The 13,565-nt window shown below is 42.7% G+C and overlaps 1 protein-coding gene and 1 long non-coding RNA gene across 5 annotated transcripts in view; one reads left to right on the top strand and one right to left on the bottom strand.

Annotated features, from left to right (window-relative positions):
• The window catches only part of LOC110086939 (RNA binding protein fox-1 homolog 3), a 46,305-nt gene that overhangs the window by 8,751 nt on the left and 23,989 nt on the right, over positions 1-13,565 (bottom strand). For all 4 annotated transcript variants that reach the window (XM_073004440.2, XM_073004441.2, XM_073004439.2 and 1 more), the window contains exons 3-7: positions 6,764-6,907; positions 5,973-6,026; positions 4,299-4,391; positions 3,145-3,205; positions 1,242-1,295 (exon numbers count right to left, since the gene is read on the bottom strand). In XM_073004440.2, coding sequence (XP_072860541.1) covers positions 1,242-1,295; positions 3,145-3,205; positions 4,299-4,391; positions 5,973-6,026; positions 6,764-6,907 — 406 coding nt within the window. The remainder of the gene's footprint in view (positions 1-1,241; positions 1,296-3,144; positions 3,206-4,298; positions 4,392-5,972; positions 6,027-6,763; positions 6,908-13,565) is intronic.
• Positions 7,938-12,398, top strand: LOC144583679 (uncharacterized). The gene is made up of 2 exons (XR_013537605.1): positions 7,938-8,979; positions 9,335-12,398. It is a non-coding gene; the product is annotated as an uncharacterized LOC144583679 (long non-coding RNA).

Here is a 13,565-nt window from a genome sequence, read left to right as displayed (position 1 = left end):
CAAGATGTCGCCAGAAAGAGGTACAGGGATAGTAACTGCTGTCAACAGCATATGAAGGTGTTTATTATTATTAATCACTGCTGGATAGCTCAGTAGTTTAGGTATCTGACTAGAGAGCCAGAGTTTGGGTGTTTGAATCCCCAATGTGTCTCCTTGAATGAGGGTGGATTCAGTGATCCATAGGGTCCCTTCCAGCTCTGCAGTTCTAACATGATGATGATGTTTTTTTGAACTTCTATCCTGTCCATCTAGTGGTGAACCACTACTCTGGGCAGCTTACAAGGGAACTTATAAGGAACGTACAAGACAGCATTGAACATAAATGATGCATAAAAATAAATGTAACAATAACAAAATAAGAAAACAAAAATCATAAATATAAACTTATATCACATATCACCCCGCCTCCAAGATGGAGACAACAGGTCAACTGAAATTTAATAAAGGACAGCAGAAACATGGGAACAGAGAAAACACTAAAAGGGCTTATTGTAACAGAGATCCAGGGGAGTGCTCTTAATTTCAAGAAAACTACGTACAGTACATTTAAAAAGTACTGAACAGCAGGTAATTGATACAACAGTAACACTAGGCTATTCATACACATTTTGCATACATTTTAGTACAAGAAAACCCAAATCATTAACTGAATGATTGATTGTTATAGTACTTTCATACATCTTGAAAACAGTTTGAAGGCATCATGTCTTACAAAAATAAACAGTATGAGATGCCTACAGTCTATAGACCAATTATCCCTCCTCACAAGCACACAAAATCCACTTAACAGTGGAATAAAGCCTGAATTCAAAGCCCATAGACGAATAAATCTATGTATTTAATTTACAAATAATCTTTTACAAAAATGGAACACCGTCAGGAAACAAAACGAAACTAAAGAAAGCAAACTACTTGGCAGAAGGAATGGGGAGGGGACCCACACAACTGGGAGTATACAAAATCTGTTTTGGTTTTTAGCATGGGGGAGGGCTGATCTTCCTTTGCTATTGTTGCCATTTTTTTTGCTTTACAGTAAAAACAGAGAACAACTTCTTACAAATAAACTTGAATGGAGGTCTGGAGGCCCTAACAAAAACCAGCCATCTCAACAGTAACCACTATCTTCCCACGCTAACAGGGGCTTTCTCCTGGAAATCTTGTTGTTTTGGCTTATGCACCACCTCAGAGTGCTACAGCATAATTATCACTATATATCCTTCACCACAGAGGCACTTACTTACCTGTGTACAGGTCAGGAGCATAGACAGTACCAACAACAGGATTGATCTTCCATCCTACAAGGACAGGCAGAGAGGAGAATCAGGATTCAAGGGCAAAGTGAGGAGGCTCTCCCAGATGGATGATCTGGGGCTTCATTCAAGAGCTGAACATGGTTCATTAAGCATTTTGTTGTTAATAAACTTCTATCATGAGAGTGAAGAGAGATGTTGGTGGGACAAATAACTTGTCTGGCTTCAGGGTATGATGCTTCTTGACAGGGGAGCACTACTTCTATGTAGCAAAATGTCTTGGGCATTGCAAGCCAGACCTCACCCCTGAAGGATGTCACCAGAACACGCAGGAAGCCACAGGAATGACTGAAGACATTTTGCCTTCTGAGGTAAAGAACAAGGAGGAGTCCTTCTTCATTCTATTTACTGACCTGGTGAATTTCAGCTCCTGGGAATTGCCCTGAGCTGTGATTTACCTTTTTATACATAACCCTGCAGTGATTAACACCCTCAAATACTGCATTTCTTAAAGCTACGAGTGGACTTCTAGAGATATTTGTTTTCACTTCTTTTACATTGTGTCACTCTGTGTAGCCTCTACAGTGTCCTACAGGCAGGAAATTGGCCACAGGGCCTACCCCTGGTGTAGCAGCTACTGGTTGAGAGGAGGCCTATGTCTGAGAGCTGATGTCCCTCATATGGAGCCAGAGCCTACTGGCAGGCTTTGATCTGGGTCTGTTTTACATCTCTGCCAAGACACTTGAGCTAAAGACTGGGCAAAAAACAGTTGTAACAATGGCCTATTGGTAGAGGTTACCTGCATGAATAAAAAAAGCTTAACAATATCACACCCCCAGTATCACAAGAGTCTGTTTTGTGATATCAAGACGGTCTATACTTAGGGGTTGACCTTGTGATCTCAGGACTGGCATGCTGCTGACCTAGCAACTAAGGACGAGTGTTTTGCATTTTGTGTACTACATATCTCATAATTCTTCTTTCTGGGAGTCCCACCTGTCAGATCCCACAGGCACCTAAATTGCGCTCACCTGGACTGAAGGCCCAACTGGCAGGCTTGGCTAGGCCTAGCTTCCTGTTTGAAAAAGAGGCTACCCAGCAACCATCTTTCTTGTCAAACAGGAACTTAGGCCTATCTTAGGCCTGAAGCCTGCTGGTTGAGTCTTCTCTCCAGGTGACCACAGTTTAGAAGTCTGTAAGGTCTGGTTCTGGGAGGTGGGATTCCACCTTCCAGAACGTGGGACGTGGTGAGGCTGTGGATTAAACCACAGAAACCTCAGTGCTGCAAAGTCAAAGACCAGCAGTTGTAAGATCGAATCCACGCAACGGAGTGAGCTCCCATCTCTTGTACCAGCTCCTGCCAACCTAGCAGTTTGAAAGCATGTAAAATGTGAGTAGATAAATAGGTACCACATTGGTGGGAAGGTAATGGCGATCTGTGTCTAGTCGTGCTGGCCACATGACCACGGAAACTGTCTACAGACAAACACTGGCTCTATGGCTTGGAAATGGGGATGAGCACCGCGCCCTAGAGTTGGACACGACTGGACTAAATATCAAGGGGAACCTTTACTTTTACTAAGGTCTGGTTTTGGGCGGTGGGACTCTCAGCAAGGAGAATTATAGGATCAATGGTCCAAAAAAAAAAATCCAAAATGCCTACTAGTAATGCTACTAACCTTAGCTGCAGCACCAGTTTTCAGTGGCAGAACTGTCCATAAGACATATGATGAAGGGGAACGTCATGGTCAGTATCTGCCAATTGCCATGGAATAACTGAGATTAGGGGAAGAGATTTCCACCTCCAAGAGTAGGGAAGATACTTTGGCATACGATGGCACTTCTCTCTTTAGAAATGCCAGGCTGAGCAGAACATATCCCTGTTGCTACATACCATTCACTACAGGCGCTGCTGGAGGTTTCTTGGTAACTAAACGGGCCGTGGCATTGTTGACCTGGATTGGAGATGGAAGCAAGAAATGAGATCACTTGCATGAAGTTGCCATCAGTCATCCCCGCCACCCCAAAGTAGTGGGACAGACAACATTTTCAGAACTCCCTTCCACCATGTTTTAGGCAAGAGGTTGGGAGTTTGATTCCCCACTCTGCCTCCTTGACAAGGGCTGGACTCAATGATGCATAAGGTCTCTTCCAGCTCTGCAGTTCTAAGACGCTAAGAAACTGTCTTGGATCTTTTTAGAATACAGTATTTAGAATATTCCTCCATTTCCCCCCCCTGTAAATTTGGAGGACCTCCCAAATCTGTAGTTACCTTTGTCTTATGTGTGTCTGGATTTGATTATATGATAGTAGGAGAATGCTGCAGTGCATGTTGGCTTTTGGTTATAAGAAATAAATTATAACCTACAGTACCGTTTAACAGAATTTGCATATATTTATTTAGATAAAAACTGCTATTTATACAAAGTAAACTTTGTTGTTCTCCCATATATGTGTTCGTGCGAGCAAGTGATATTCAAATAACCACTGACTTGGTTAAAATATGAAATAACTTTTACTAAATATAGATATCTATAAAACATAACTTATAGTGCTTAGACATTTGGTATGACAGACATATTTTCTCTGGTAAATAACTATCTCATTGTACTATTGTTATACTTGTAAGCCTTATTTAGCCCTGTTATATATTTTAATCAGTTACATCCTTGTTCCTGTCTGAAGCACTGTACATATTGTCATATTAAACCCTGTCTTACTTATACATTTAACCCTGTCAGCCCTATCAGTTCCTGTCTAACAGACTTCTAACTGATGCCTGCTTTATATAGCAGCCTGACTGTCTACAGTCTCATTCTGATTGATTAGAATCATGTCATATACAAATACAACAGTCTGGTTCTAGCAAACATATTTAAATGTTCATTCACATATACATGCATACACATTCTCTCTATACAGCATCATTAAAACTAAATTCCCTTTCAAAAATATATAATATTATGCAGCTTAGGTTGTCAAAGTTTTAGCAGATGAATTCTGAAACACAGACATCGTTTTAAGGAGCATGTGCATGTAATTTTTCACCTCAATCTTTCTCCCTTCCACAATGCTGCTGTTCAGCTTCTCCCGTGCCTGGTCAGCATCCTGGCTGTTTTCAAAGGTGACAAAGCCGAAACCCTGAAGGAGAGAGCTTTGTAAGCATGAAAACTGAAAAAGTTAAGACATCTGAAGGATCTTTTGCTAATTCCATCCTGCCCATCTCTACGCCTAAAGCTTTCTTGTACGTTCTCCTGTCAGCATGAATACCCTTTGTATTTAGTAGGCTAGGAATATATATTTAGAAGCATAGGCCATAGTCATTCTCAACCCAATGCCCTCCAGGGGTGATGGGTTACAATTCCCATCATCCCCTGCTATCATGGTGCTTCTACTGAGCTGGGGCTCATCTGTACTTTGTAGTCTCATCCCGGTGGCTGGAGGAGTACATTATAAACAAATCTCTAAGTTTGAACTTCAATTTCAGTTTCAAGGCAAAAGAGCTCATACTAAGGCATTTTGAATTAAAGGGGGTTATTTTGCATCTGTTAAACAGATTTGAGGCCTCCCTGCTTTAACACCGGGAATCTTACTGAGACTGCTCTCCAAACCACCCTTAACGTCTGAGAGCCCTGCAGAATTCCAACAGTAGCTACATGTCCTCGGGCTTTCCTCTTCTCAGTCATGAGAGCTAGAAACCTGCCTTTTATAAAGCTATATACAATTTTGGTCACTCCTTGTTTTTTAAAAAATGATGTAGGGTTGAAAAGAGAGTAAGAAGCAGAAAGCAAAAAAAAATTAATTATGTTGAAACACCATTTAAAAGAGTAGCATTTGTGGGGAATGTTCATTTTGGCAACAAGTGAGAGGCATTTGGGACGGCTATGAAATAATGGATGATGTGAATCAAGTTCATACAAAGATAATTTTCTCCCCCTAAGATTAAAACCTATGGGGAGATGGAGAGTATTAGATTGTGAAAAGAAAACATTTCTTCAGAAAGTATGTGATTGACTTGGGGAATTCACTATCTCAAGAAGGGACGATGGACAGTGTCTCAGAGGGTTTTTAAAAACTCATAGTTTCTCAGTTGCTCCTGGCCCCAAGGGCTCTGCAGACTACCGTCAGTGACCACTGCCATCAATGCCAGTGGCTGGGGGGGGGGCGGCTATACCATTTGCAAACATTGCTTGTGGACTTGCTAAAGAGCCCTAATTAGTCATGGCAGGTAGCAGAATGTCACACAAATTAGACTTTGGGGCTGATAAAGCACACTTAATTTTCTTATAAAAGCTTGGAAACCTTTCTTTCTGTGATGAAACTTCTAGACAAGCATGGGCGTATTTGGTGAATTGTAGTCCTAAAATATAACTTTTCCTAGCTCTGCTTATACCTCATCTGAAGTTCAGATGTGTAGAACATCTTGAGGGATTTTGCCACCCTTGAAAGCTGCCTCCCACGACCCAAGAGAGATGCTTCAATGTCACAGGAGATGCTGGGGTACTATCAATGAGACTGCGCACAGTATTCACAACACTCCCCCACAACTGCTGCATCTTTCTCATAGCTGTTGATGATGCCAGTGCTCTTCAACTGGCCTTGCCAACATAAAAATCTTGCCCTTCTACTGAGCAATGGTGAGATTCTAAAATGTGGCACAGCCTTGCCCAGCGGACCCTGGCCTTCTTTGCTTACTCTTCTCAGCAGCTGGTAGCTTCATACCTTTGAGCCACGCTCATTAAAGATAATCTCCACATCCAGGATCTTCCCAAATTGCTGGAAAAGAAAGGGAAAGACAGTCATTGCCAGGCGCAGTAGCCAGCCCCTTCCTGCTCTGAGATCAGAATTTGTGTAAAAACCACAAACTATGATTTTATGCCAGGGTCAATTAACAAATACTTAGGTGTATTCCTGACAATATTCCCAAACCATGTCCAATTATATTCAGCATGACCGGAGATTTAACTGAGCTTGTAACTATACGGGGAGGGGGCAAGTGGAAAATACTACAGGAATGGGGTGTGTTGATTCACAGTTTTGGTTGATCACATGATGCAAAGAGAAATGTGAATCAGGTCAGATTCTCCCTTGTCCGCCGCCCCCCTTCGCATCCATGACTTTTCCCTCTACCACTGGGGCATCTACTTTTTTAAAGCAACAAATCAATTCACATCAATTCAGGCATGTAATCGCATGAACCAATGCAGAAAAGCTGGGCTAGCACACATTCAGGAATGGCGAGCGAATCCAGTTGGTCCTTTTAATTTTTTTATCATGAAGGTGAAGCAAAATCCTCCATTGGAAAGTCTCCTCAGTGTGACTGAATGAACATGAATTTATTTGCATTTTCTTCATTATGTCGTTGCACCCTGATACTTATTGTTATGTCTCCATCCTAAGGAATCCTAGAATTTGTCATCTAGTAGCATTCTTTACTACAGATCTCAATTGCATTTTCCTTATCTATAACCCTAGAATTGTCTTCACAGGGGAGTGGTGAAGGACTGACTCACCCCAAACATCTGTCGAAGATCTGGGTCTCGGAAGCGGAAGGGGATGTTGGAAACATGGAGGCGTTTGGGTTGGGACTTGTTCTCACTGTTTTCTGTTTCTTCAGTCTCAGAAGACAGCTCGGGTGCAGGGACCTCTTCTGTTTGCTGTGAGGAGGGGTAGAGAGGGGTCGGGTGGAGAGGAAAACGAAGCAGGATCACAAACACCACTGTGGCAACCCTTCCTTTGCACAGAGGGTGTGCGGCATAACAGAATTCTGGGCCTGGGAGGCTGGCATTTTTGAAGGCTTTGTCGAGGCACGAGGCAAAAAAAAAAAAAGGTGGCTGAAACTCTTTGCAGTAGGTGGTATCTAATCCATGTTTCAACTGGTCACGGGGGAGGAGATGGAGTTTTCCAACATTACAACTGCACTCTAGAAAGTCCAAAGTTTGTAGGGGAGGGGATGGATGGATGCAAGGAGAGACCCACTACTATGGAGGGACGGGTCACATCCAGCAGCAACTCCATGGAATACTGTACTTACTGTGAGCTCCAGAGGAGAAAGCAGGCAAGCCAATGCTTATGTGTAAGGTACACCTTGCACTCTAATCCAGTTACTAGATATAACTGGCCACTATCAGTCATCCCCACATTGAATGTTTGAAGTTGCTTTTCACTGGATCCCACTACTGGTCCATCTACCAAAACTATCTGTTTTTCTAGCAAGACATCTGTCACATACAGCACTGATGGTACCTGTCTGTCATGGGTTTGGAGGGAAAGTTCCATCCTATGGGGAGTGGAAGGCGGGACATCAGGGGGGAGGAGCTGTACTGTATATATAGTTGGAGCTGATGTGGAGAGTTAGGAGTTGGAGTCTGTGTGTCAGACTGAGTACAACTGTGTGTCAGTTAGTACATACCTGATAGGTTCAGGTTTCTATATAGGTAGCCAGAACTGATAGGTTCAGGGTCTGTGCTTTACTTTAAAGGGTTCAGTGGGAACCAAACTGTTGTATGTATATGATTTGGACTATGCCACGTTACAGTATCTTATTTACCTGATCTTTTTATTTACCCTGTTTGTTATTTAAATAAACCTTGTTCTTTTGTTTAGTAAAATCCATTCCTGGTCTGTGTGACTCCTTATAGGGAATGGTTGGTGGCAGCTTAACTAAAGGGTGGTATACTCCAGTAGGTCTGGGGTTGTCACAACATCTTTCCCATCTTTTCTCAGTATCTCTTACCTGACATGTCAGTGGTTGAAACTGCTTAACATTAAAGGAAAATGTGGACAACTGACAATTAACATCCTTAACATTAAAGGAAAATGTTTACAACTGACAATCTGGATTACAGCTCTCAGAATCCCCCAAGCAGCATGGCCATAGTTGGGGGGAATGATTCAGGAAGTTGCCTGTAAAAAAGGTGATTTCCCAAGTTCTGCTTAGAAGTGAATTTTACCATCAATTTCAGTGCCATTGCTATCTGATAAAATTGAGAAAATAAAGTATTGGATTGGACCATGAGACACCCAGGCTGATATTCTGTAGTCTCTGACATATAATTTGATAAGGCAGCCTTGGGAAACGGTTATTTCTCAACTAACCATCACCCCTGCAAGGACAGAGTATGAAACGATATATGGTAAATCTGTAGAACATTCATAAAAGGACATGAAAGAAAGAAAACGGTCTGGGATTGTTTGTTTTGAAATCAATATTCAATTCAGTCTCTGTAGGGTACAACCTGCATGTTTGCTCATTCAGCGAATTCAGCAAAGACATGGATTTATTGCCCTTTATTTTTGTATTTTGGTATGGGGTTGCAATTGTCACAGCACAGCAGGACATTTGAAACCTTCATGGAACACTGGTGATTTCTGTGACTGCCTTTTCAATGCATGTATGGGATGGAATAGCCGGTTGGATAGCTCTGTGAATTAGGCATCTTGGCTGTGGAGCCACAGGTTGGGGGTTTAGTTCCCAGCTGTGCATCCGAGTAGAGCCAGCCTGTAAGACCGTGAGTAACCCTCACAGTCCCAGGATGCCCCTAGAAGAAGGGAATGATAACCTACATTTGAATACTATCTAGAAAATCCTATAAAGGATCTTCATAAGTCAGAACTGACTAGATGCCACACAATTATTTGCATTTTTATGGGATGGAAGAACATTTGCTTTGGGGCTGGGTAGCCAGTCTCAATTTCCTCTAAACTAGCAGATATACGGAGGAGTAAGGTAAAGGTTCCCCTTGACAATTTTTGTCCAGTCGTGTTCGACTCTAGGGGGCGGCGCTCATCCCGCTCTTCAAGCCATAGAGCCAGTGTTTGTCCGAAGACAATCCTTCCGTGGTCACATGGCCAGTGTGATTTAGACACGGACGCTGTTTACCTTCCCACCGAGGTGGTACCTATTTATCTACTCGCATTTGCATGCTTTCGAACCGCTAGGTTGGCGGGAGCTGGGACAAGTGGCGGGTGCTCACTCCGTCGCGTGGATTCGAACTTACGACTGCTGGTCTTCTGACCCTGCAGCACAGGCTTCTGCGGTTTAGCCCACAGCGCCACCACGTCACCACATACGGAGGAGTAAGAATATCAAAATCATCCCAATGTATTACGGCTAACACTTGACTGTTATGCTCTATACTTAGATTCAAGTCCTAAGACAAATTTGGCCTCTGCCTGTTTGGGGCTTCAGCTTCCAAAAGCCTGACCACACAAGCCAATGGCAATGGAGACATAGTCTAAAATGTTTGGATGGATGAAAAATCCCCATTAGTGTTATGAAAACTCTGATCTTTCTGAGAAACCATTCAAGAAATAGGCTTCTTTGGATCAGCGGTTCCCAAACTTGGGTCCCCAGTTGTTCTTGGATGCAACTCCCAGAAGTCCTTGCCAACACAGCTAATAGTGAAGGCTTCTGGGAGTTGTAGTCCAAGAACATCTGAGTTGCCCAAAGTTGGGAACCACTGCTTTAGACAAAACCAAGGGCCAGTCTATGAATGAGAGTAGGGTCTCCTCCCATAATTTCAGAACAAAAAAATTCATTCCACTCCAGAACTATCTTCTGCAGTAGCTGTTCTACTGGTCATTATGACAGAACATGAATTAACTTATTTCCAAATTAACATTTTCCCTACTTCACTTCTGGGTCATTTTTTTCCTTTTGTACTGTGTTTGTCAAGTCTTACATGGCCAACCATTTGCAGCATTTTAGCAGGACAACAGTATATCAAAAACACATTAATATAATTATGATATAGACCTTTTAGTACCAGAAAGTTTCAGGATTCAAATTATGCTCTGTGAAAGTCAACCCAAATGAAACTATCAGCCTCACATTAGATAGAAGCGTTTAAGTGCAGGTTCAGTGTCTTCTGTCATTTGACTCTGCTAATTAAAAACAACACTGAACTTATTCCATAATAGAACATACTGTGCCAAAAAAGATGAGCCTAATTTTCTCCTTACGAAGTACTTCATCTACATTTATATTTTCTTCTGTGGAAGGAGATTTGAAACAATGATGTCCAGCAAAAGCTGTATTATTTTCTCACATAAGAAGCCATGTCACACTAACCACGGCACAGCTAAACACGAGACCTTTCTGCAGTTGGTAATTGCATGAACAATTATTTAAGAATAAGTAACAAATTTGGAGAGTGCCATCAAGAACTAAACTGCAGCAGGGTCAAAGAGATAAACCCTCATGCTCATAGGCTTCCAATCCAGATCAATTTCTCACAATTGCTACTTTTTGAGAAACCACTCATACAGTTAGTTGCTAATCGTATGAATGTCATGGCTTTCTGTTGGGTCCTTTTCTTCTTATCATATCACGTAAAGGTTCCAAGCGTGGCTCATTCTTTCCCATGCCACCAAACCTCGTTGCTGAAAATCAGATCCACTTTTCTCCCCCCACCCTCCTTCTTTCCCCCAATCCCATCATCCAGGATGAGAATATTCCAGTCCAAACATAAACATTTTATCTTGGGTTAATGAATAGAACAGACAGACGCGCACACACACCAAACACACAGGAAAACATTAGTGGAAAGAAAAGAAGGACTAAGGGAAAGAGGACACAATTTATGGCATTTGAAGGAGAACACTGGGGAAGGGAACCACCCCAAACTTGTACCTCCCTCTTCTACATGCAGATGGCCCCTGCTTGGGTCACGATGCAAACACCACCATGATGCAACATTCCAATGGCACAGCACAGTGTGTGCAGCCTCTCTTGCAATGTCTTAAGTGCCAGGGGTTGGGGTGGGGGAGAAGAGCCAGAGAAATGATTAATCTGGCACGGGACAACAAAGTTGAACTTGTCTTTGAATTTCTTACTTAGTCTCTTCCCAGTGGTTCCCAAACTTGGTTCCCTACATGTTGTTGCAATTCACTTTCTAGAAGCCCATTGGCCTAACAAATGGAAGTTTGCTAAGGCTTCTGGGAACTGAAGTCCAACCACATCAAGGGATTTCTAGTGGTTTGGGAAGCACGGGTCTATACAATCAAGTCAAAAGGGTCAGAATCTATTTGGGACATGCATAACTACCAATGGGAACAACAGTTAACAACAGGCATGTACAATGGATTTTTGAGAGGCTGCATGTGTGCACAAGAGAGTGTCATATTATCAGCAGACCAGATAGTTGCCGGCACACAATAAGTGAATGACAGGTAAGGCTAAACCTGTGACCTTGTTCTCACAAACAGCAATCAAGGATGTCAATGTGTGTTTGGACTGTACTGCTTCAGACTGCACATGATGGCAGGTCCACACCTCATCCTTTCTTACACATCATCCAGAATCTTTTTCTCTCTCTAGTCCTTTCCTGTGAGTTTCCCTCATGAATCAATGAGGCCAGGAAAAAGGGAAATAAATGGGCTCTCGAATATGGCACCCACTGGGATATTCTTTAGAGACGCACAAGGGGAAAACAGACATGCACAAAGTTTAATCAGGGCCCAAGTTTTCAGGAAAAGGGTTCTGGCTGTTGTTATTTATTTTACGTATCACATTGTCTCTTTTGCTTCTTCTCTCCTTATCCCAGATTGTGGCTCTTCTCTTGCCACGTCCACACACAAGACATATTTCCAATATGCAAGGAGCAATACATGTGTAGGTGACTTGTTGAACTCCACAATGAACACACACCAGGTGAGCATGCTTATAGGCTCAGAGGCTGGGCTGTGAGTGTATCTATCCAAGCACACTGTGCCTTGGGCAAGAAGTTATCTGAAATGTTGCTATTAAACACAACACATACACAAACACAGGATATCACAAATGCAAACAATCCACCAGGCAGTAGCCAGCCCCCTTTGGTCTTCTCTAGACCTTTCTCTGTGACCCACCCTCCCGCTGCACCCGCCCCGCTCAACATCGTTTCCCGTGCCCTCAGGCAGAAGCGACTCTCAAATGCTACAGACTCTTTGCTTATAAAGACAAGTTCAACCGGGATTATATTTCCCCCACAAGGCCCAAAGTATGCTGGGAGGGTGAAATGCACGGGAGTGGTGGGATGAGGAGGTGTCAGGCCGAGAAGACAGGCAGGTGCACTTGCGCGCAGTGAGTAAGAGGTTAACTGTTCACGTATTAATGAAACTAGAGCAAAAGAAACGTGACGGAGTCCAAGATGCCTGGGACAAAAACCTGAGCTTGACGGGAGGTCCACGAAGGCCGCTGTTAACACCCCAGGAAAGGCCCTAATCCAGAAAAGACACAGAGGTCATTGCAGGGGTGGATTTGCTACAAACCAGTAACTCTTTTGCAGCTGGTACTTGGCACGAACCGTCCAGAAGGAGAGAGGAAGAAAAAGCAAGGGAAAGACATATATTCACACACATCGCTCTCATCCCTGGCCATTCTCTGTTGCTGATCCCAGACTCTGGAACTCCCCCCCACAGAAGGCCAGACTGGCCCCATCTTTGCTGTCCTTCCGCAGGCAGCCTTTTCCTTTGTGACTGACTGTCTAGGAGAGGTTTTACAATCGGGATAGTTTGCATTGTGTAGCTTTACTTAAAATTTTAATGTAGTATTATTAATTCCTTTTAAAATACTCAAATAATTTACTGTCTTTAGCTTTTAATATTGTGTTTTTAATGATGCAAGATACCTTGTGTCCTTTTTAAAGGAGAAAAGTTAGGTAAAAATATTTTTAAAAAATCATAAATAAAAATCCTGGCGGTGTCTGTTTCATCCACTATGGAAGCATCTAGGTTTCCCTCATACATGTTATGAGCTGGGGGAGGGGAGATACAGAAGTGCATGAAATCTGCATATTCTAATGCATATGTACAAATTCAAATTAAGAATACCGATGAGAGTGGAGAGACAGTGTGACCACAAATGCATTGCATCTGTCTGCTCAATTTGCTGTTCAGGTGCTAATTGTTGATGACATTAACGTAATACCCATGTGGCGATTGGGTAGATGTACAGAGAGACAAAGAAGCATACAGATATCAGTGTTCATACTGGATACTCCCTGCATAGTAGATGTGCACGCACTAAGAAGTGACAAAGCTTATATCTTTGGCCGTGGATTCCTGCATGCTGTGCCGCTGCTAACAGCCATGAACCTGTCTGTGATGAACAATACTGGGGTTACCGTCAATCTATCTCACACTGACCAATAGTTCCTTCCTGCCTCTGAATTCGAGGAGAGTCCCACCTCTCTGTTCCATGCTTTCCCCCTCAAGAGTCTGTTGAAGTCTGTTACTGAAAGCAATCGTGTTTGTCAATGTTCTGCTTGATCTGTTCAATTGTAAGTAATGAATCCTTTTATTCTTTCTCTTACTAATGTCTCAGAGTGAGTG

This window comes from Pogona vitticeps, chromosome 6, assembly GCF_051106095.1.
Source record: "Pogona vitticeps strain Pit_001003342236 chromosome 6, PviZW2.1, whole genome shotgun sequence".
In the NCBI taxonomy this organism is placed as follows: domain Eukaryota; kingdom Metazoa; phylum Chordata; class Lepidosauria; order Squamata; family Agamidae; genus Pogona; species Pogona vitticeps.
Note: the sequence above shows the minus strand (reverse complement) of the source record. Positions and strands in the feature narration are given on the sequence as shown.